Source organism: Engystomops pustulosus, chromosome 4 (assembly GCF_040894005.1).
Source record: "Engystomops pustulosus chromosome 4, aEngPut4.maternal, whole genome shotgun sequence".
Classification (NCBI taxonomy): Eukaryota; Metazoa; Chordata; class Amphibia; order Anura; family Leptodactylidae; genus Engystomops; species Engystomops pustulosus.
Window position 1 is genome coordinate 205,619,954 of NC_092414.1, and position 24,813 is coordinate 205,644,766.

The window sequence follows — 24,813 nt, forward strand, 5'->3', positions numbered from 1 at the left end:
CAATCACCTATTCATAAACAATTATATAGATCAATCATTAATAATTTCAGAACAGAACACAAACCCCCTTTAATGTGAAACCAGTGGTCCACAACATTTTTGTTGCAGAGACCATTAAAGTACATGTCAATTTTACTAGGGAGTGAAAGAGAGGGAGGGGAGTTTTTAGTGGGACAGTGTGGTGGGCTCTTGCGGAGAAGTTTTGCCCGGGTGGGGGGGTCCTGAAATGGATCAGAAGGATGAGGCAGGAGAAGCATTTCACTAAAGGTGTGGTGGAGGTTCCTGGCAGTAGCAGATCTGCTCCTTCCTTCTGCTGTTATGGGGCCCAGATTGTCAGGGGACCCGGACACACTGCAAAGAATAAGGGAGAACATATGCAGCAGTATATAGATATTTGGACTGTGAGTGTATGTACTGTATGTGTATATACTATATATATTTGCTGTCTGCATACTGTATGTGCATTTAAAAAATCTAGAAAATGACATTGTACAAACTACATAAATGTATTTGCATTTTGCTTAGCCAAATAAGTATTTGTTCCCCTGACAACCATGAAGATATGTATGTACTTTTTATGTTTAATGGAAAGGGGGACCCCGTGTAGAAGTCGCAGAGCTTTGGACCTCTACATTGCCTCTCCATTCAATGTCAGTGACTCAATGCCCAATGATGTAACCCTGCGCATGCGCGTGGTGCCTGTTGGCTGAATAGTTCTTACTCACTGCAACACTGCGCGCATGTGCGTCTGTGGAGTTGGTGGGGATGCGCATTGCCTGCGCTGTAATGCCGGGCACATGCGCAGGACGCACTGTACTAAATTATTCACAGCCTCAATACAATTAATATGATATTTAATGGTGGGAAACGTCTTCTAATACCATTCGTATAAGGAAACATTCCCACTGTTGTCATTAGGATTCTGACCTCCTGGAAAATATATTCAATGTAGGAAGTCTCCTGTCGATGATTCCACAAGAAACACACACATCAGCGTTTGTACTTTCTATTTCTTGTCTGTCACAAAAGCATTATGGGACACAGCGATTGTGGGCTCTGCAATTCACATATTGTCGTTGCATGAGAAGTCATTGGCATTGTTGAGCGCTGCATTCCAGTCATTGTTCTGAACAAGGTCACGCAGTGGAACGTTGTCCGTTTCTTTGTTCCGGTCATTAAATAGCTCAGGTCCCAGGTTGCTCCGTCAGCTGCTGAACTCGTATTTCTACAACAACACATCTACACGACCATTGGTGGCAGGCAGGGCCTGTAATCCCGTGACCTTTAGTGCAGCAGATTATTTATGATCATGTTCTAAAACACAGTTAGAAATTCTGTCCGGGGCCATCCAGTGTTTATCAGGCTACTAGTCGTCATATGCAGCAGTATCTAGGGCAGTGATGGCGAACCTATGGCACAGGTGCCAGAGATGGCACTCGAAGCCCTTTTTTATGGGCACTCAGCACAGAATTTACCAGATAGGACTGAAGGTTTCCTACTACAGTATAAGACAACCCAGGACGCACCACAGTCAGTGCTATTTTAAAGCGACACATCCTTGGCTGCCAGGACTACAGGAGGAGCGTGGACAGAAGGTGTGGACAGAGATGGATTATTGTTGGACCTCATGCTTTGGGGTGCCTGTTTCTTCCTCTAAAGGGAGCCCTGGAGTGAAGCTACAATCCAAATTGTATTGGTGTCCTCAGGATGCCAATACGATTGAAACTTGTGATACAGCAGAGATCAATAGGTTACTGCTCAAACTGTCATGTTGGCACTTTGCAACATAAAAGTAGGTTTTGGGCACTCTGTTTCTAAAAGGTTCGCCATCACTGATCTAGGGCAACAAAACCATTGTGTAACAGAGAGAACCTCATAACACATAGGGCCTAGACCAGTGATGGGGAACCTTTTAGAGACTGAGTGCCCAAACGACAATGAGAACCAACTTATCTATTGCAAAGTGCAAACATGACACTTTCAGCAATAACTTACAGCTCCCTGCTCTGTTGGAGCTTTCAATCGTATCAGTGTCCTGATGACACCGATACAGTAGAGAGTAATTGGAGACATTCTGTGCATCATTCTACCTTTCGTCCAGGGTCCCCTGAACAATAAGAGACACAGCCTGGACCCGTAGCTCTAATGGTCACCCAGCTTTGTCCACTCTCTCTCCCTCCCCACGTCCTGGGTTTCCTTGGACTGCAGGAGGAGGCCTTGAGTCCTGTCTAGCAAACTCTGGGCTAGGGTGACAGCCTGGGTGCCCACAGAGATTACTCTGAGTGCCACCTCTGGCACCCATACCATAGGTTCACCACCACTGACCTAGACCCTGTTACTAGAGGGATTAAAGAAACTGAGCCAAAGCTGAATCAGACCCCTTATATGTGTATAGCACTAGCCTCCTCATATGGGTATGATGTACCTGATGGCTCCTGGGCCATTTACTTCTTCTTATTTTTGCATCAGTAATTGAAAAGGCAAATCCTGGAGCAGAACAATGCAAAGATTTACACATTTTCTGTGTTTCAGACTGACTTCCAGTATACAAATACTGCTACACAATACTAACCTGACTACTCAAGTGTGAATAAGCCCTAACCTTCTAGACTACTACATGGGGTATTGTTGCATGACAAGTGGCAATTGTCATGCAGCCTTACCGTATTTTTCGGACTATAAGGCGCACCGGATTATAAGGCGCACACCAATAATTGTCTGCTAAGACGTCTAGGCTCATATATAAGGCGCACCTGATTATGAGGATGAATGACCAGCAGTCGGCAGACCTGTGCACAGTTCAAGGCAGCTGTTGTCTGTAAGTACGGTTCATATATAAGGCGCACTGGAGTATAAGGCGCACTTTTAATTTCTGAGAAAATCAAAGGATTTTTTGTGGGCCTTGTATATGGGTGTGCCCATCTGATAAACTGATTGAAGATGATATTATTCCAACATATAAATATTGCAAGGGTCTGACCTAATGGACCCAAACAAGACTAAGATCTAAGTGGTCTTACTGCTGAGTCAGCACTGCAGTCTCCTCGGGTTCTCCCTCTGCTCAACAGTGACTTGACGCTGGTTATGGGAACTAATTTTTCTACACAGCCTGTTGGCTGATAGATGAAAAATAGGGGGCTATTGCACAGAATCCGCTAAGTTATCCAAGAAGTCAACTTCACTACAAAATGTCATCACTTTATTGGATCGTAAGACCACTTATAGGTACACTATAGAACTCTTAAAGGGGTCTGTTCAATATTTGAGGGCAAGGTTATCTTTACGAATATGTAAACTGAAGACAAGTCCGTTTATGAACTAGCCTCGAATATGTTACAAACAGTATCCTAGTTTTGCAGACTTACTACTCGTGTAGTAAACAGACACAACAATCTTACAGAACTGTGTAGTCTTTCTTGTGAGAACAACATTGGGGTAACGACTTCAGACAGTGATAGTACCAGCGACACCTACAGGCTTTACAAGTTACTACACTATCCCATATGAATCGTTTAAAGTTATGCATAACTTGATGTTCCTGCATTAGTCGGTGGAGAATTTCTCCATTGTGTTGTGTGATTGGTTTTTGTCCGCCACAACCAGTCATCTCACAAGTTGCTTCAGTTAATGTCAACGATATTTTGTCCATGATGTCAATTCAATAAAAGTGAAGAAGGATCAGGATTTTTTTTTCAGTGAAGATAAGATAACCCAGCCTTCTTCCTTCCACAGTCCTCACCGACTTTCCCCTACTTCTGATGTGATCAGAGTCAGTTTTGTGCTTGTTGAGGAGGAAACGCTTTCCCTGTCACCTTCCTCCTCATCAGTCTCTACGCTGTCCCCACAGCTCCCAGACAATGGGGACACTGTGCCCTCAAAGTGTCTGTTTTTCTCCTCGTCTCCTAAGACAGGCAGGTTAGCAACAGGGCTGTGACTTTCTTTGACTTTTGAGGTCAAAGTATGGATGGCCTGTGTGTATCTTTTCTTTGAAGGAGATGTTTTTGGTGGTGAATTATGTTGATCACCCAGCAAGCCAACCAAAAATGTAATGTATCGCATGGCCAGGCGGAGGATTTCATTCTTGCTCAACTTCTTGTCCGGTGGATGGGTAGGGATTAGTTTCCGTAACTCAGCAAAGGCGCCGTTTACATTCTGCTGCCTCCAACGTTCTCGGCTATTGGTGAAGACACGACGGGCCACTTTTTGTGGCTGACGTACTGTAAAAGAAAAGTATGGGATTTACATAGAGTAATCTGTAAGGAAATTTACATACAATGTACAATGTTCAAGAAATGCCACAATAGGCAATAAACCATTCACTAGGAAACACCTACAACGGAAAAGAGAGCGACTCCATGAGGAAAAGGCTTTTGAATGGACACGATGACACGGCAATCTATAAGGACACAACCGTAACCACCGAGCCAAGTCAAGACACATATTTTATAAATGCATCATTATTCCACCTGAATCATGGTCATGCCTCATGCACATCACCGTATATGGCAGGTGTGAGCTTCCCTGTCTCATCTCACCATAGCCAAACAGCGCTCACCCTCCCATCTCCACCTGGACGAAATGGGCTGCAAACATTGCCCTGTTTGTGACCTGTTTCAGGGTCGTGTCCATGAGGACTTAGGGCAAATTTCAATGTAGGATGAGCTTTAGATTTAAAGGGAACCTGTTTACCTGATGCCAAGTTCCGGTGGCCTATGATGTTGATTTTAAAAAGGCCATTATCGATATTTTTAACGATTTCACTGCTTTATAAAATAAATTCACATTACCTGGCTCTCTGTGTCTTAATCATGTCAAAGCCTCATGCACCTCCCTCCGCCTCTCCTCTATTCAATACCCTGTTTATATCAGCTCACTGCAAAAAGGGATAAGTCAGCGGGAAGTGAGTAGGCATTGACAAGACTGAGATAGGGTGCTGCCTCCCAGGACTCAGGTAATGTGAAATAAAATTTTGTAAAGCAGTGCAATTGTTCAGAATGCCGATGAAGGCATTTTTAAAATCAACATGACATATGCTATTGGAAACAGCTAAAAATGACCTCCCTCTAAAGTATATTTAACCTTAAATTTTGCAGATACTTATAGTCCAGTGTGTGGACATAAGGAATAATATTATTTCTGACCATTATATAACTTGTAGTCAGCAATTTCTAAATATTTTTATGTTTCTCTTCTGCAGGATCAGTTTGTGCTGCTGTGATTTCTGCTGCTGCTCACTCCTACTCCCTTCTTTCTCAATAGACAGTGAGCTGCTGTCCATCTTGCTAGCAAAACAAAATGCAGTTTGGAGAGAATTGTGGAGGAAGGTAAGGAGTGTTGAAGAATCTGTGGAAGTGGAGAAATGATGAGATATATATTGTATACCGGATTGGCACCCTAAAGGGTTTATCTTTTTGAAGACAAACCCTTTCCTCTCATGGTCACACTAGTACTGGAATATACATAGTAAATACATATGCCACATATAGTGCTGCCTGAAATGTGGGTCCTTAGTCTCAAAAATGGGGAGAAATGCGTAAATTTATTATAAATATATAACAGAGTTATGTGTTTACGGAGGTCCCCTCTGTATAATATTACCTAATGTTCAGAGACTAAAATATTAAGCAACAATAGAGATCAGGTAAGTGATAGATACCATACTAGTTTATGTAATAGTAAGATATCCCCCTCTTCCCCAATCTTTCTGATGTTGTAATACATCATCTCTATAGCCCTCCTCGTCCCTATAAATCTTCTCTGATCCATGGTGTCCCTTTCATGTGTTTCCCTTTAGTGGGTTTATAGCGGAAGACAAGATTGATAGATAACAGAATCACTAAACCCACCAGACCACATCTTCCTGCAACCAACCGCCGGCACACACACAGTTCCTATTCATTGTGACTTTGTTGTTGGTAGGGAATACAAAACTAAGGGAACATCTATATGTATCTGGTCTATTAGACTACTGTGAGATATACTCTAGATAGCTATTCCTCCCAACTCCTGAGGAAGCATGCATGCTTAGCTGAGCATACTCGTTTGGAAATGAGGCAATGCTTTTCTGGTTCCCACAGGCACAAAATATCCAGCATTTTAAAGTTCAACAATCTCAGTCTTTAAAGGGAACCAGTCACCAGTGATACCCTACACCAGTGGTGGTGAACATTTTAGCGACCAAGTGCCCAAACTGCAACCCAAAGCCCCCCTTGTTTATCCCAAGCTACCAACCAAAAATTAAAGAAGTAACTTATTGTCGCACTGTACATGGAGAATTGTGGGGCTAGCAGGAGGACTACCAAAGATAATTTGGCCCTGTCCACACATTCCCCTCTTCCTACAGTCCCAAGCAGCCATGTAAGTATCACTATCAATGAAAGCAGCATCTTTTAAGTTGCTTGGAACTGCAAGAAGATTCTTTAAGTCCTGTCTGATGTGCTGGGGTGATGCCCTGGGTGCCCAAAGAAAGAGCTCGGAGTGCTGCCTCTGGCACCCGTGCCATAGGTTCGCCACCACTGCCCTACAGAGTACCTTATAGCTCATGTCTGTTTTCCCCTTCATGGCTCTATATAGTAATTTGAAGCCATCATTCTTCTGTAAAGTACTTTTATTAACTTTATTAGTCAAGTTATCCCGATTCCTCTCGTCCCCTCACACTCCCCCCTACACTGCAACATTGTCCTCTTCTGGTGCCGAGTACTTAACATGCGCAGTGCACCTGTGAGCTCGAGGCCGCACCTGCATGTCCCTGGCCGGCTTCACAGGCGCACCACACAATGCCCACAGCGTCAATCGGCTCATCAACGGCTAGCTTGGCGCATGTGCTGTGGTTTTGCCGCCTGTAAAGCTGGCCCCGGGCAGGTCTGCCGTTAAGCTCACAGGTGCACTACGCAAGTGTGAGTACTCAGCACCAGAAGAGGATGATGTCGCATTGTAGCGGAAAGAGGCATAAAAGGAGGATATGTGGGGCGCTATAGCAAATTAGTATTTCTGTAAAATCAGGAGTATCAAAGATTAAACTGCTTATTAGAAAAACTTATTTATTGTATAAAAGCATAAAATTGGAAAGTCGTATAACGCGTTTCGGGTCACGCAGGACCCTTTTTCATATATATCGGACGTAAAAACATATATAAATATGCATACCATTGGGTAGTTCTTTAGGTATGTACATGCCATTACAGCACCTCCTAAGGAACTACCCAATGGTATGCATATTTATATATGTTTTTACGTCCGATATATGAAAAAGGGTCCTGCGTGACCCGAAACGCGTTATACGACTTTCCAATTTTATGCTTTTATACAATAAATTACTTTTTCTAATAAGCAGTTTAATCTTTGATACTTCTGATTTTACAGAAATACTAATTCGGTATATATATATATTTTATGCCTCTTTCCATTATTCTGTCCACCAGCCTGATTATTCTGGAGTCTGGGAGCAGCTTGTTACCAATCACCAATTTCCACTACAGGATATTACCTGGACCCCCCTCTAACGAGGGTTACATGCAATTACCTATTGCTAAGCAGGTGAGCACCTTATATTCAAGGAATTTTCCATATTGTCCGACATTATTTCCAGAGGCATTGTCCTCTGTTTTTGTTTTTTTACCATTTCTCCGAGGTGGCAGTGTAGGGGGCTAGATTAGGAGTTTGATTGGACGAGAAGAGGTAGGTTAGCTTGACTGTATGCAGGATCTCCCCACCTCCCTGACCTTATCTAGGGATTGAATAAAGTACTTTGCTGGCATCAAATTACTATATAAAGCCATGAATGGAAGACACATACAGTGAGCTATAAGAAAGCATCTGTGTTTTGTGGGAGGGGGGTATGGCAGATTCCCTTTAATCTCTCAAATATTTGTTATCGGGAAAGACTTGGTACAGTCGCTTACAAAGGATCCAATGGTGACCACTGCTGCCTCTGTATACAAAGATGGACATCGAAAGAGGCCTCTGCACTGGAATGGAACGGAGGAGAGCTTGGAGTTTGAGTTAATTTTTTATTTTATTTTCTAGCCTCCCCTGTTGCTTGACACAACTATTGATCCTTGACATCTCCTTAAATTTTTTTGTACTTGTGCGAGATTTTTTTTTTCCTGCTACTTCATATTATATCAAAGAGCAGCATGGTAACTAAATGGTCATTGGTTCAGGGGTCTTCGGTTCAGATCTGACCAATAGGAACATCTGCATGGAGCAAGTGTGTTCCCACCGAGTCTCTGTGGGTTTCCTCTGGATATAACATTTCCTTCCTTACTATAAGGCTACATTCACACTGCCGTTGCCCGCCCGTACCGTAGCGCAGCTCACCCCCGCGCCTCTCCATAGAGATACATGGCGCACGGCGCCGTATTACGGGAAAAGATAGGACAGGTCCTATCTTTTTCCCGGGTATGGAGCGGTACGGTGCCGCACGTGTGCTGCACCGAACCGCTCCCGTAGGCCGCAGTGCGCCCATTGCTGTCTACGGAGGACGTATATCGGCCGTATATAAGTCCTCCATACAGTAGTGGGAATGTAGCCTAAGGTTAACCAGGGTCCTGTGCCTGAGAGTAGTGTGCAGAGGGAGCCTGTGTCGTGTGCAGAGGGAGCCATGCACCTGTGTAACATCACCAGGGATATAACATCACATGATCAGACATGTATAACGAGTCATGCACCAGTTTGATATCACATGACCAGGAATATACATAGCGAGCCGTGCACCTGTGGGACATCACCAGGGATATAACTAGCGGTGCACCTGCGTAACATCACATGATCAGACATGTATAACGAGTCATGCACCAGTTTGATATCACATGACCAGGAATATACATAGCGAGCCGTGCACCTGTGGGACATCACCAGGGATATAACTAGCGGTGCACCTGCGTAACATCACATGATCAGACATGTATAACGAGTCATGCACCAGTTTGATATCACATGACCAGGAATATACATAGCGAGCCGTGCACCTGTGGGACATCACATGACAAGAAATATTTAACGAGTCATGCAGCTGAACAGGTTGCAGCAAAGTCTTGGGGTTAGGCAGAAAAAAATTATTCTGAGAGATCATAATCATTATGGAAATAAGTATTTGTTGAATATATGATTTTACTCTGTAAATAATTGAAATGAACCTACCTATGAACGGGGCTTCCAAGATGTCAGCATGGCTTCTCCTCTTAAACCTGCCAGAAAAGATTGGGATCAGGCTAGAGGCACGGAGGTAAGGACTGAAAAAGAATCAAAACAAAACATTACTCAGATTCAAAGTGTTTATTACATCAAGGAGCTTTCATAATTGTCAAATTAGAGTGATTCATTTAGAATTTACAATTTTTGCACGGCAAAAAATCAAGGAATGCTAGGATTCTAGGATCCTAAAATCATAAGAAATAAATAAAAACATTTTTCCTGGTGTTTTTCACCTGATTCTGGGTATTTTTTAGCTGAAGATTCCGAAAATACCTTCCATTTCTCTGGAGCAGCTCCGGTTGATGCAATGAGTAGCTTGTTCTTATTGCTATGACTCGTATGGCCGGTTACTGTTGGAGCATCCGATGCAAATGTCCAAGAACACAACATTGCACAAGATCACAGAAACCAGTGACCTGATTATAAATCTCTAGTCTAAAGCCACCAAATATGACAATTTCTTTAGTACAGTATTGAGTAACCAATAGTATGAACATTTCTAGTATAACATTTCTAAAATACATTACACACAATCCTGGCTCGGTCTTCCCTCAAATACTATGCGGAAGGGAAGACCGTGCCAGGATTGTGTGTAATGTATTTTAGAAATGTTAATAGGGGGATTTATTTATTGTATATATGTATATGTAATTATGGGTAATCTGTGTTTCTGTTGTGTATGTGGTTTTTATGTGCATCTAATCCTGTTGATATTTTTGTTTGGAAGAATGTACTGTGGATGTGACACTTTAAAGGGAACCTGTCACCAGGAGACCCATTTTTAGCACTCCCCCAGTCCCCACAGAGCATAGTACATACACTGCCAAAAAGAGGATATGTTATATTGTACCTTTCATTAGCATCTGCTGTGTGACTAGGCAGTTGCCCACTGGGAGGGTCTGGAAAGGGGCAGTCCCCCCCCCCTCCACCCTTGGGAAACATGTGACCTTTTTAAATATATGAATAACTCCCAACATTCAGGATTGGCTGTAGAGGAGCAGGGGGCGTCGCTAAGCCCAGTGATGGGTGTTTTCATATATTTGAAAAGGTCACATGGAGAAGCTGTTCCCCAAGGGTGGGGGGGGGACTGCTCCTTTCCAGCCCCTCCCATTTGGCAACTGCCTAGTCACACAGCAGATGCTAATAAAAGGTACAATATAACATATCTTTTTTTCTGTAAAACCTATTTTTTTATACAAAAACACTTTGGCAGTGTATGTACTATGCTCTGTGGGGACTGGGGGAGTGCTAAAAATGGGTCTCCTGGTGACAGGTTCCCTTTAAGTTCCCTCTGGGATAATAAAGTTATTATTATTATTATTATTATTATTATTATGTATACATCACAAGGTGGCAATTCCAGATCTCAAAAGTAAGAGATTTTAGGGAAAAACTGGTGTCACTCCCAGAATCAGGGCTCCAAAGATACTTAAAAACAGTTCCAACTGTTAAAGGGGTTGGACGCTTTTCAATAAATGTGTTCCGTTATGCAGACATTACTCTGCATATATATATTTACCTGTGACTTTGCCTCTTTTGCTAGCTTTCCCTGCTCTCACCATACTGCCCTCTACATATATACACGGAACTTCCGGTTTCTCACTCCTCCAGTCCGTCCTAATGGCGTCACCCACTGTGCCTCTTACTCTCACAGTCTGTCACTGACAGAGATTGAGGAGGGAGCAAATTAAGTCATAAGTCTCCTGCTACAGCTCCTCCTATTTAGCAGTGCTCCGACATGTAAGATCCACAGAAAGTTTGCAGACCGCACTAAAGTAAGTAGCAGTACTGCTGAATCACTTGATGAAGATTCAGGGATTAATATTAAGGCAATGCAGGCACACAGGCAACTTATTTAAAGCTAGTCTTGACACGTCGGATGCACCTAGAAAATAAACTTATAATTAGCAGCACGGAGAGTGGGGACAAGATGTCTGCTGCTCTGAACTGCTAATTATGCACACCCCCGCACCTCCCTATCCCATGCTGGGAGTATGGGAGAGCAAGGTGATGTCATATAAGAGGCGTGATTTCTACCACCAGGATTAAGGATTGTAAAGAATGTTGGTGTGTTCCCCCTCTGGCAGGATTTACTCTTTCAGTTTCTAATGCCCTCGTTTTTACATGAAAATATTTTAAAAATTATGCAGATGAGGCTTATGGGCTCAAGGCTCCATTAATAGTTATGGAGTGCAGAGCCCCTCAGCCTAATTTGCTTGATTTTTAAAGCCCTTTATTTCTAAGAACAAGGGAATCAAAAGCTTAAAGAATAGCAGATCGTACCAGAGGGGGCACACACCAGCATGTTAGTAAGATTGGTTTACAATCCTTAAATTCTGGTAGATTTCCTTTAATGAGTGTTCTTCAGCATAACATAACTAGATATTTAAAGAAACCAGTATATAACACTATCTAGGCTCTTGTTATGTGTTCGGCCCACAGCCCTGTACATATTTCTCCTCATATGGCAATGATTTTAGATGTGACCACTGTCCACATTGAATTGCACACAGACTGTTTTTGCCCCCTACATTTTTTTTATGAAAAGCAGCGATTGTTCACATGGAACCATATAGATTTTTCCCTATGTGCTACATATTGACATCTATGTGCTACTGTTATTTACATCACCTTCCATTTTTACCTGGGAAGATAAGGGTGGGCATGAAACTGTGGTGAAAATATTGGTCCACGTATCCCTGGTAGTGCCAGCATCAAGGAGGGTACAGGGCGTAATGTGGTAAGTTCGGGTCGCAGTGCCACTTTGCTGTGTCCCAGGCTAATAACTGGTACGTGAGCGGGCAGTCCGTCTGTCCCCGCAGGTGCCCGCTTTTCATCCCTGAGGGGTTCGGAAGGTGACGGTGGAGAGTTGGCGGGAAAAGCGTCCACAGTGTTTGGCCGCCTGTCTGCAGAGCTCCCATCGTCCCCCATTGTTGCATATGTGCCGTCACTGGATCCCCTCTTGTCATCAGAGGGACACATGGGAATACCTGTATAAAAACAAGAGTGCAGTTGTGTGATCACTCGCTTATTGCTATGTCTATGCCCAAAAGCCAGAGCCACAGAGAGTGTACAACATTGGGCCACATTTATCACTTTTGTGCGCCTAAGTGTAGTAGTTGCGCCTAAATTCGGGCGCACTGTTTTGCCAGAATTATCACAAGCTACAACCATCTGTGATAAGTATATTTTCTGCCTCTTATTAATCACTTTACTTTAACACAGTTTAGGCGCAGTTTAGGCGCAATGTTAGATTCGGGCACTTACATGTGATCCTGCTACAAGCTCCTCTCTGCTTCTCCCACAGCCCAGAATGAAGATAACACTCACAGCAGCACCCAGGTGTGTGACACCCAGCACCCAGTGACCTCCTCAGCAGGGGCTTCTCCTGGAGGGGATCCCCCAGTGCTGGTCTCCTGCTGCACCCCTGTAATTCTGCACAATATCCCCCTCAGACACTGTGCAGAATTACATGGGGGACACTTGTCTGTAGTATCTGCAAAATTCTGCAAGCTTCTGCAAACTTGTGCAAACTTCTCTTGCTCTTGCTTTGAGCTCAGGTTTTGCAGAATATTTTTTAAATAGAAGTGATGAACTGTAAATAGAGTCTGCAGCTCCTGTCTGTAGTGTATGTAATGTATCTATTATATGTTCTAGTGTCTGCAGAGTATCTAATGTATCTATTATATGTTCTAGTGTCTGCAGTGTATCTAATGTATCTATTATATGTTCCAGTGTCTGCAGTGTATCTAATGTATCTATTATATGTTCCAGTGTCTGTAATGTATCTAATGTATCTATTATATGTTCTAGTGTCTGTAATGTATCTAATGTATCTATTATATGTTCCAGTGTCTGTAATGTATCTAATTGTATCTATTATATGTTCCAGTGTCTGCAGTGTATCTAATGTATCTATTATATGTTCCAGTGTCTGCAGTGTATCTAATGTATCTATTATATGTTCCAGTGTCTGCAGTGTATGTGATGTATCTATTATATGTTCTAGTGTCTGCAGTGTATCTAATGTATCTATTATATGTTCTAGTGTCTGTAATGTATCTAATGTATCTATTATATGTTCTAGTGTCTGTAATGTATCTAATGTATCTATTATATGTTCCAGTGTCTGGCTGAGCTCTGCTGCTAGAAATGAGCTCTTCTGCAAAGGGGCTCAGTGCTTTCTTCTCAGATAACGCCACCTTCGGGCTGGAGTGTTTTTGCGCCCGTTTTTGCGCCTAAATGCAAAAGTCGCACGTGATGAATATCATAAAGCGCAGCAAAACATCTGGAATTGAACGATAGATGAGGGAAAGGTGGTTATTTTTGCTGCGCGGCTAATTTGACGTTTAATCGCAAAAATGGCGCAAAAACGGTGCGCCTAAACGAAAAGGCGCAAAAACAACAGAAAAAACAAGTGATAAATGTGGCCCATTGTCCTTACAATTTGTAAAATGTGTATAGAAGGCGATGACGTAAGGGTTAAGGTCCAAGTTGATTTTTTTGGGACAAATTTTAAATTGTACAAATAGGATACATGTCATACAGAAAAATAATATAATTGCAATATTATTAAATACAGACAGTCCCTGACTTAAGAACACCGTAATTACAGAAAACATCTAGTTACAAACAGACTTCTGTGGCCACTTTGACCTCTGGTGAAGCTCTCTGGATGCCGGTAATGTAGCCCCAGGCTGCAATGGCCAACATAAGAGTTAGAATAGGTGTCTGTAATGAAGATTTATAGTTACTCCTTGTTCCCATGGCAGCCTAAAATTATTAATATCCTATTGTCACACGGACAAAAAAAATACTTTATGTGGAGTTGCACTTACAACGTACCGGTTCCGAGTTACATACAAACTCAACTTAAGAACAAACCTACAGAACCTATCTTGTACGTACCTGACACAAAAATATTGCCGAAATAAATAGTAGGGGAGATGTCACAAAATGTATCACTCAACTACCTTACACTGCCCCAACCAAGACCCATCTACAGAAGCTCCTCTGAGGACCCCATCCACATCAAAATCTTGGAAGATCCATGGAAAGAAGTGTCTACAACTTTACTGTTCATGCCTTAACTTTAGGATAGGAGAAGCACAACACAATTCTGTATTAGAAATCCAAATTTTCACAGTTCCCAAAAAGAAAGCAAGAATTAAAAAACATACATGAGAAACAGGAGGGGACTAAGATAAAATTCGACCTTCACATCGAGGTCTGATGCCCCGTTGTGCCAACAAACAACCAAAAGACCCAATGTATAACAGAAAGTAAATACACTAATGCTGCGTCAACATCTAATCATTTTCTCTCCACTTTAACCCCTTAAGGACGCAGCCATTTTACAGCTTAAGGCTCAGCCCCATTTTTTGGATTCTGACTTGCGTCTCTTTATATGGTAATAACTTTTGAACACTGTTACTTATCAAAGCGATTCTGAGATTGTTTTTCCCCACATGTTGTACTTCATTTTAGTGGTAAATTTTGGCTGATAAGTTTTGCGTTTATTTACACAAAAAAAAGAAAAATTGATGAATTTTTTTAAAACTAAGCCATTTTCGAAATTCGAAATCATTGCATTTTTAGGCAGATCGATTTAACACCTAAATACGTTACGTTGCATAATAACATTTCCCACATGTCTACTTTACATTTTCATCATTTTTGAAATGTCTGGACAAGTTATTTTGATGTTGTGCGGCTTACAAATAGATTATCGATTTTTCCATATTTTCAGAATTTACTATTTTGGTAATAAAAACAGTTTTGAATGGAATTTTACATATTTAGCATTAACACCCCCCCCCCCCCCTATATAACCAACCCATTTTCAAATCTGCACCCCACAAACTATCAGAAACAGCTTTTACAAAGATTGTTAACCCCTTGAGATCTTCATAGTAATTGAATCAAAATGGAGGTGAAATTTAGAATGGTCAAATTGTTCCGGTTATACGTTCATTAAGCCCTAAAATTTACACATTTCCAAAAGATAAAAAGAGAAAATCCACCATACAATTTGTTCTGCAATTTCTCCTGAGTACAGAGACCCCCCACATGTGGCCGTTACTTGTGTTATGGGGGCACAGCGAGGTGCAGAAGGGAAGGAGCACCCTGCTGCTGCCAGGATTTTAGTTTACTCATTGGCCCCTTTTGTAGGCCATAATTTTCGCTTTGTTATTGGGGCCATGTGATGGCATTTTTTTTTTTTTTGCGGGACGGAGCGCTAAGGGGATAAGGATGGATCACATTTCTTTTTTTGTTGTGAAAAATGAGATCTTGAATCTGACCTGCTTCTGCAGGCAAATGCTCAATATTTGTTTGCACCAATTTTGGTCCACATTTATCAAAAATTGTGAAAATATTGCCTGCAGTGTGCGACAGATTCATGAATTGTGTCACACGTTCTTCATTAATCTGGCGCCCGCTGCACTTCTTCGGCACAATGCACTAACTTTTTGGGGGTGACCCTTTGACATTGAGCGTGCAACACTATACTGTCGGACACTGCATGATAAATGTGTCCCAAACTCAGACTGTTCACTGGAACGCCCCTTTCAGTGCAGAATTTTGTGTTGCTTTGGGTATAATGGGGCACATTTACTTGTTCCAGCGGCGGCTTCTCCGATGAGCGTTCGAGTCTTCCGGCGATTCATGAAGGTCCTGCGCCCGATGTCCACCAGGTGTCGCTGCTGCGCCGAAGTCCGCCGAGGTGCCCCGGATTCATCGTCTTCATCGTGGTGCATGTGAGTATGGCCCGTGTGACCAATTTTTTTTTTTAAATGCGGCGGTTTTTCCGAATCCGTCGGGTTATCGTTCGGTTATCGATTTCTGTTGTGTGCATGCCAGCAACGATGCGCCACAAGCTGATCGCGTGCGCCAAAATCCCGGGGAAAATCAGCGCAAATCGGAAATATTCGGGTAACACGTCGGGAAACCGCGAATCGGGCCCTTAGTAAATGACCCCCAATGTGTTGTGGACACTTTATAAATACATGTGCAAGGAGTTTGCACTGAAAAGAACGTTCAACGTCAGACAAAAAACTGGCGCAGGAGCTTTAATAAATGTGGGCCAATATGTGCTGTCAGCCTCATCACAGTGTGTGTTTATCATAGTATCATAGTATATAAGGCTGGAAAAAGACGCAAGTCCATCAAGTCCAACCTTTAAGAATTAAATAAATGTTTTATCCCCATAACCCGTGATATTTTTTCTCTCCAGAAAGTCATCCAGTTCTCTCTTGAACATGTACATGGAGTCCGCCATAACAACCTCCTGCGGCAGAGAGTTCCATAGTCTCACTGCTCTTACAGTAAAGAACCTTTGTCTATAGTGATGGTAAAATCGCCTCTCCTCTAGGTGTAGAGGATGCCCCCTGTCTATGGTGATGGTAGAATCGCCTCTCCTCTAGGCGTAGAGGATGCCCCCTTGTCCTGGTCACAGGCCTAGGTATAAAAAGATCTTTGGTGAGATCCTTGTACTGTCCATTCAGGTATTTGTACATTGTAATGAGGTCTCCCCTCAGCCGTCTTTTTTCTAAACTGAATAATCCCAAATTTTGTAATCCCCCCATTCCCCTAATAATCCTGGTTGCTCTCCTCTGCACCCGTTCCAGTTCTACTATATCCTTTTTATACACTGGTGCCCAAAACTGTACACAATATTCCATGTGTGGTCTGACCAGCGATTTGTATAAGGGCAAAACTATGTCTTTATCATGAGAATCTATTCCTCTCTTGATACATCCCATAATTTTATTTGCTTTGGCAGCAGCTGCCTGGCTCTGGTCACTAAAATTAAGTTTACCATCCACCAATACCCCCAAGTCCTTTTCAGCTCCAGTTTTACCAAGTAATTGACCGTTTAGAACATAATTATACTTTTTGTTTCCATGGCCCAAGTGCATAACTTTACATTTATCAACATTAAACCTCATCAACCATTTCTCTGCCCACTCCTCAAGCTTCCACAAATCCCTCTGTAATGCTAAACTATCGACCTCAGTATTTATTACTTTACACAGCTTAGTATCATCTGCAAATATTGAAACTTGACTGTGTAAACCCACTACAAGGTCATTAATAAAAATATTAAAAAGAAGTGGCCCCAATACTGACCCCTGTGGCCTTCACTGGTAACCTCAACCCAATCTGAGAATGTGCCATTAATGAATGTTTCCTTTTAGGTTTTGTTTTTGTAGTTTTTTACATATTTGATGATAATTAAGGGAAAATGGAGCAATAAGTGGATGAGCGCACGTAGCCAAATGTGAAAAGATCACGTAGTGTTGGCAAACGCCCAAATTTTACTTAGACAAAGGAAAGGATACAGCACTAATCGTTTCTAGGTTCAGTTCACATGCACAGTGTTAAGTGCAATCCCGATTCTGAGCTCTTGTATCAAAAATAACTTTTAATTGTTGTACTCTATATCTTTTTGGGTGGCTGAAGGTTTTTCCAAAAACAGCACTTAGGCCGGCGCCACATAATCATGTTTGGTCCATGACAACCTGAATTTGTACTGTCCGGATTCTCTGCACCAAGCGCAGTGCCGGGGAATGGACTCCAAACATCTTAGGCTACATGCACACAATGTATGCCCGCTGTACCTTAGTACGGCGGGCATACATCAGGGCCGGGGAGAGGAGGAGGGGGAGAGCGCTGTTGACCATTCCAGGTGACTACCTCTTGAAGCTCATCAAGAGAATGTCAAGAGTGTGCTACGGTGCGGCACCGTACCGCTCCCATACCATTTATACTGAACCATCATGGTGACCACAGTATCTTTCAGCGGCTGCTATTCCATCCGTTTTCCGTTTAGTTGGACCATGATTTATTTTTCAACAGGACAATTGCCTCAAACACACCTCCAGGCTGTGTGAGGGCTATATTTGACCAAGAAGGAAAGTGATGGTTGCTACGCCAGATGACTTGGCCTCCACAGACCTGAACCCAATCCAGATGGTTTGGGGTGAGCTGGACCGTAGAGTGAATGCAAAAATGCCAACAAGTGCTAAGTATCTCTGGGAACTTCTTCAAGACTGTTGACCATTTCAGGTGGCTACCTCTTGAAGCTCATCAGGAGAATGCCAAGAATGAGCAAAGCACCTAGAATATAAGACACATTTTCAGTTGTTTCACACTTTTTTGTTAAGTAAATAATTCCACATGTGATAATTCATAGTTTTGATGCCTTCAGTGTGAATCTACAAATTTTATAATCAGGAAAATACAGAAACCTCTTTGAATGAGAAGGTGTGTCCAAACTTTTGGTCTGTACTGTACATGTCAAATATTTTTTTTAAACTTATCCAATGATACCAAACACGGCCCAATACGCCCACCCCATGCACAACTTAAGAGTCTTAAATGGGAACCCCCAATTTTTTCACAGATTCTAATACCCCACGTAAAATTACATTGATGTGACCTTGGTCTCTTAAATTTGGGTGACAGAATTATATATACAGGCGGTCCCCTACTTAAGAACACTCGACTTACATACGACCCCTAGTTACAAACGGACCCCTGGATATTAGTAATTTATTGTACTTTAGTCCTAGACTACAATAAACATCTATAACAGTTATCACAGGTGTCTGGAATGATAATGTTAATGTTGATTCTTATGACAACTCAACATTTTTAAAATCCAATTGTCACAGAGACCAAAAAAGTTCTGGCTGGGATTACAATGATAAAATATACAGTTCCGACTTACATACAAACTCAACTTAAGAACAAACCTACAGACCCTATCTTGTATGTAACCCGGGGACTGCCTGTAGTTTGATATATTTATATATTTTGCTAAATACACATCAGATCCAAAATCTGAAAATAGAGGTATTTTTCGAAAAGCTTAAAATTTTACTAAATTTGAGCACTTAATGTAGAGCATTCGATATTTGGGCCAAGAGAAAAATCATCTTCAGAGGGGAGGAGACTGAAGTTAATCATCTCTCCGATGTGTGAGAAGCATAGACTTACATTACACCAACCCCAGAAGAGGACAGAACCCTACTACGTCCACATCATTGTCCCTGGGTTACACTAAAAAAATACATTCCCTGCACCTCACTCCCGGGGGTTTAAAATACAGCTTCAATTTTGGTATCATTGGTGAGATTTTAAAGAAATATTTGTAACATATTTTTTAGTTTTTCGGTGTAATGTGTATTGTATTTCTCAAGATATCCCCATTTTTTGATATCAACAATTTTTACCCATTTTGATTTTCACCAATTACAGCGCCATCTGTCATAGTAAATGATTTGGATCGTAGATTGGATCAATCTACGTTTTCCTAGGGAATCTAAGTCTGTAATAAAAAAATGGGGGTTCCCATTTAAGACTTTAAAGTTGCCCCCTCCAAAAAGGATGGGAATAGGGTGCCGAGTTTCATTGGATAGATCTTTACAAAATATGTCACATGTACAGGCAGTCCCCGGGTTACATACAAGATCGGGTCTGTAGGTTTGTTCTTAAATTGAATTTGTATGTAAGTTGGAACTGTATATTTTATCATTGTAATCCCAGCCAGAACTTTTTTTGTCTCTGTGACAATTGGATTTTAAAAATGTTGGATTGTCATAAGAACCAGGATTAACACTAAAGCTTCATTACAGACACCTGTGATAACTGTTATAGATGTTTATTGTAGCCTAGGACTAAAGTACAATAAATTACCAATATCCAGAGGTCCGTTTGTAACTAGGGGTCGTATGTAAGTCGAGTGTTCTTAAGTAGGGGACCACCTGTATATTTTTAGGGGTTTTTTTTCCCCGATGGTGCCCGGACCGGAGCAACAGCAGCGCTGGATACCGGAGGGCACCGGAAGGTAAGTACATCTTTATTTTTTTAGGCAGCCCGCTCCCGGCCACATATAGGGCCACATGTATCACTCGTTTTTTCTGTTGCTTTTGCGCCTTTTCATTCAGGCGCACCGTGTTTGCGCCATTTTTTGCGATTAAACGCCAAACTTGCCGCGCAGCAAAAATAAGCAGCTTTCCCTCATCTATCTTACCAATCCAGATGTTTTGCTGCGCCTAATGATATTCATCACTTGCAACTTTGTCATTTAGGCGCAAAAACGGGCGCAAAAACACTCCAGCCCGAAGGTGGCGTTATCTGAGAAGAAAGCACTGAGCCCCTTTGCAGAAGAGCTCATTTCTAGCAGCAGAGCTCAGCCAGACACTAGAACATCATACAGACATGAGATACTCTGCAGACTCTATTTACAGTTCATCACCTTCTATTTACAAAACATTCTACAAACTCCTGAGCTCAAAGCAAGAGAGAAGAGAAGTTTGCAGAATGTTGCAGATACGACAGACAAGTGTCCCCCATGTAATTCTGCACAGTGTCACCAGTGTATCTGAGGGGGATATTGTGCAGAATTACAGGGGTGCAGCAGGAGACCAGCACTGGGGGATCCCCTCCAGGAGAAGCCCCTGCTGAGGAGGTCACTGGGTGCAGGGTGTCACACACCTGGGTGCTGCTGAGGAGGTCACTGGGTGCTGGGTGTCACACACCTGGGTGCTGCTGTGAGTGTTATCTTCATTCTGGGCTGTGGGAGAAGCAGAGAGGAGCTTGTAGCAGGATCACATGTAAGTGCCCAAATCTAACATTGCGCCTAAACTGCGCCAAAATTGCGCCTAAACTGTGTTAAAGTAAAATGATTAATAAGAGGCAGAAAATATACTTATCACAGATGGTTGTAGCTTGTGATAATTCTGGCAAAACAGTGCGTCAGAATTTAGGCGCAACTACTACACTTAGGCGCACAGAAGTGATAAATGTGGCCCATAGTTTTTTTTCAAAACTGGGACAACCCCTTTAAAGGCTCCTGGCTGTCATAGCAACGAATCAACGAGGAGCAACAATATGCCAAGATGTGTCACCCATTTTCACTTAGAGGGCCACATGTATCACTCATTTTTTCTGTTGTTTTTGCGCCTTTTCATTCAGGCGCAGGGTTTTTGCGCCATTTTTGCGATTAGACGCCAAAAAAGCCGCGCAGCAAAAATAACCAGCTTTCCCACATCTATCTTACCAATCCAGATGTTTTGCTGCGCCTAATGATATTCATCACTTGCAACTTTTTCATTTAGGCGCAAAAACGGGCGCAAAAACACTCCAGCCCGATGGTGGCGTTATCTGAGAAGAAAGCACTGAGCCCCTTTGCAGAACAACTCATTTCTAGCAGCAGAGCTCAGCCAGACACTGGAACATATAATAGATACATTAGATACTCTGCAGACACTGGAACATATAATAGATACATTAGATACTCTGCAGACAGGAGCTGCAGACTCTATTTACAGTTCATCACCTTCTATTTACAAAACATTCTACAAACTCCTGAGCTCACAGCAAGACAGGACAGAAGTTTGCAGAATGTTGCAGATACGACAGACAAGTGTCCCCCATGTAATTCTGCACAGTATCACCAGTGTGTCTGAGGGGGATATTGTGCAGAATTACAGGGGTGCAGCAGGAGACCAGCACTGGGGGATCCCCTCCAGGAGAAGCCCCTGCTGAGGAGGTAACTGGGTGCAGGGTGTCACACACCTGGGTGCTGCTGTGAGTGTTATCTTCATTCTGGGCTGTGGGAGAAGCAGAGAGGAGCTTGTAGCAGGATCACATGTAAGTGCCCAAATCTAACATTGCGCCTAAACTGCGCCAAAATTGCGCCTAAACTGTGTTAAAGTAAAATGATTAATAAGAGGCAGAAAATATACTTATCACAGATGGTTGTAGCTTGTGATAATTCTGGCAAAACAGTGCGTCAGAATTTAGGCGCAACTACTACACTTAGGCGCACAAAAGTGATAAATGTGGCCCAGAATCTGCTGTTGCAGGCGTCTGCTGTTTAGCTCAAAAACTTAAAAAAAACTAACATTTTGCATACTAAATAGTTTCTACTAGTTACTGATAACTTGTTTATATTTCTCTTTATGGAGCGTTATGAGGGCTTGTATTTTGCAGGATGAGCTAAAGTTGTTAATGATTAACACACCTATTTGTCATTTTTTAAATTACAGTTTTTGGCAAGTGGAAACTCTGACCTCACCAAAAATTTATATTTGGCCCTGCAACTAAATTGAAGTATCATTGTTAATGTTATGACCCTCAGTCTCTAAAGTAATTGTTGACTTCCTCGATGCCTTCTCTAAATCTAAAAGTTGGTTTTTGTACCTTTTTTCCAAGTAGCTTCTCGTACTTTACTCTCATATATAAAACCTTTTATGGAAAATCCTTGCATTACTATAGCGTTGACTGGACCTTACTGCTTGCACTTACATTGCTATTTTCTACTAGCAGTTTCTGTGCATGTATAAACAGACAGTTTATGACAAAAAATGTGATGTTTTCTATCTGTATACTCTACAATTTTAAAATAAATGGCTATGCAGGATTGAATATAATCTCTAAAAAAATAATTAAAATCCCCCGCTTCTTTGGTGGTCCCACGCCAGTCTCTGTTTATTGTCTTGCAGCAATGATCGGTATATCTCCATGTGACCTCTTTGATCAATCACTGTCCTCGTAGGTGATAGATGAAATGGCTAAGGCCAGTGATTGGCTGCAGTAATCACATGATGTCATCACTACAGGACAGGTAAAGAAAGGGACTAACGGGGGAAATATTCTAATAAGTTTTCTAGGATGGGATAAGAAAAACTCCCTTACCATGAAGCATGACTTTCAGGAAGCCTAATGACTTGATGTGGGATTGAAGCCAAACCAGAAGGAACAGATTCCCAATTCTGTTTAAAAGTCCATCTTGTCAATACAGGGTAGGGAACTGGTTTAGCTGAGTGAGAGGCCGGATTAGCGTCAGATAGTAAGACCTTTCCTTACGAAGACTTTAGCAATTTTTGAAAGTTGTGCATGATAGTACAGGAGCTGCCTTACAAGGTATCTTAAAGAGGCAATGTTTTCTTTATCCCACCCTGGAAAACATCTATGCATATTTCCCAGAATCCCCCAGTGGAGTGTCAGTGGCTGTAAGTCTCCATACACCCGCAAGGCATCCTTATTTGGCAAAGTTTCCAATAGGAGATTTCTTACTTCCAGACCTCAGGGACTACCAGAGCACATATTACTAGTGAGTAATAGTTATTGTTTATCACATTAGTTATGGTTTATCACATTATCAGACACATTTTTTAAATTCCTGTCCAACCCCTTTAAGATCACATCTATATCCACGTGTGGCTAGTGACCAGCACTTCCAGCTATTGTCTCATTCCTACATCTCCTCCAAGGACCGTGCTCCAGGCTTTGCCTTTGTTCTACTGTCAAACACAGCATTTATCAGGTTTACTACCACAATAAAGATGAACTAGGCGCCAAATTATCAAACATTCTGGAATATTGGATGTTGACCAAAAACTATATACAATTTAAAATCATATTCACACTTTCATTCACAGCCGAGACATCTGCTTATCCTCCTTTCAGGATAAAGATTAGATTGCAGTCTATATTCCAAACTATTGACTGGAAAGAATGTTACTTTATACTTACTATATGTAACTATACATGGACAATAAGTTATAAGTGGGATACATTAGAGCAGTACATACTGTAGGTGTGTGAGACGTGCTGCTGTGCAGGACTAGTGTCAATCTGAAGGGTGTGTGAAGTGGTTAATTCTCTGCACTCATCTAACTTCCTCTCCTCTAGTTCTCCTTTCCACTAAGAATAGATTTTGGGAGGTTAACACAAGCTGCAATCTCTCTGATATTCTGATTTTCATAACTGTGTATATCCAGTAAACACACATGCGTAGTATAAGTATATGCATACGTAGGTGTCACACATGTCAAACAGATAGATAGAGGGATACAGCGAAGGATAGATAAAGGGATGGATGGATAGAGGGATAGATAGAGGGATAAAAAAAAAGTAGATATACAGATAGAGTAGATAGATCAAGTTGATGGATGGATAGATGAATAGATAGATAAAGTAGATACACAGATGGATAGATAGATTATTAAATGATGAATAGAACACAGACAGCACAACAAAAATAACCTGTAAATAGTGCTACTATTATTATTCACCCATGCAGTAACATTTCAGATGATCACTAAAACCCTGCATGAGTGAATAATAGTATCACAAGTTACACCTTATTTTTGGAGTACAGGCAGTCCCCGGGTTTCGTACAAGATAGGGTCCGGAGGTTTGTTCTTAAGTTGAATTTGTATGTAAGTCGAAACTGTATATTTTATAATTGTAGATCCAGACCAAAATAATTTTGGCCCCAGTGACAATTGGAGTTTAAACTTTTTATGCTGTAATATGACCAAGGATTATCAATAAAGCTTCATTACAGACACCTTACAGCTGATTATTGTAATCTGGGACTATAGTAAAGCATCCAGAAAGTTTCACCAGAGGTAAAAGGGGTCTGTCTGTAACTATGGGTTGTCTGTAAATCGGGTGTCCTTAAGTAGAAGACCGCCTGTACTGCCTGTTTTTAATTATTATTGAACTTCTGCAGTCTCTTCTTGATAGATAGATAGATAGATAGATAGATAGATAGATAGATAGATAGATAGATAGGAGATAGATAGATATGAGAGAGAT

The 24,813-nt window shown here is 41.8% G+C and overlaps 2 protein-coding genes across 5 annotated transcripts in view; one reads left to right on the forward strand and one right to left on the reverse strand.

The window, feature by feature from the left end:
• Window positions 1-3,177: 3,177 nt before the first annotated feature.
• LYL1 (LYL1 basic helix-loop-helix family member) overlaps window positions 3,178-24,813 on the reverse strand; it is a 24,620-nt gene continuing 2,984 nt past the window's right edge. Inside the window, exons 2-6 of one of the 4 annotated variants that reach the window (XM_072149597.1) lie at window positions 20,698-20,776; window positions 18,154-18,315; window positions 11,840-12,185; window positions 9,142-9,233; window positions 3,178-4,217 (exon numbers count right to left, since the gene is read on the reverse strand). In XM_072149597.1, coding sequence (XP_072005698.1) covers window positions 3,736-4,217; window positions 9,142-9,233; window positions 11,840-12,177 — 912 coding nt within the window. In that variant the 5' untranslated portion in view covers window positions 12,178-12,185; window positions 18,154-18,315; window positions 20,698-20,776 and the 3' untranslated portion in view covers window positions 3,178-3,735. Of the gene's footprint in view, window positions 4,218-9,141; window positions 9,234-11,839; window positions 12,919-17,957; window positions 18,316-20,697; window positions 20,777-24,813 lie in introns of those variants that run through there. The other 3 variants (XM_072149596.1, XM_072149598.1, XM_072149595.1) reach the window with 3 other exon arrangements.
• Window positions 5,198-24,813, forward strand: part of ACP5 (acid phosphatase 5, tartrate resistant) — a 56,486-nt gene continuing 36,870 nt past the window's right edge. Inside the window, exon 1 of the mRNA XM_072149599.1 lies at window positions 5,198-5,324. Within this exon, the coding sequence (XP_072005700.1) occupies window positions 5,296-5,324 (29 nt within the window). The 5' untranslated portion in view covers window positions 5,198-5,295. The remainder of the gene's footprint in view (window positions 5,325-24,813) is intronic.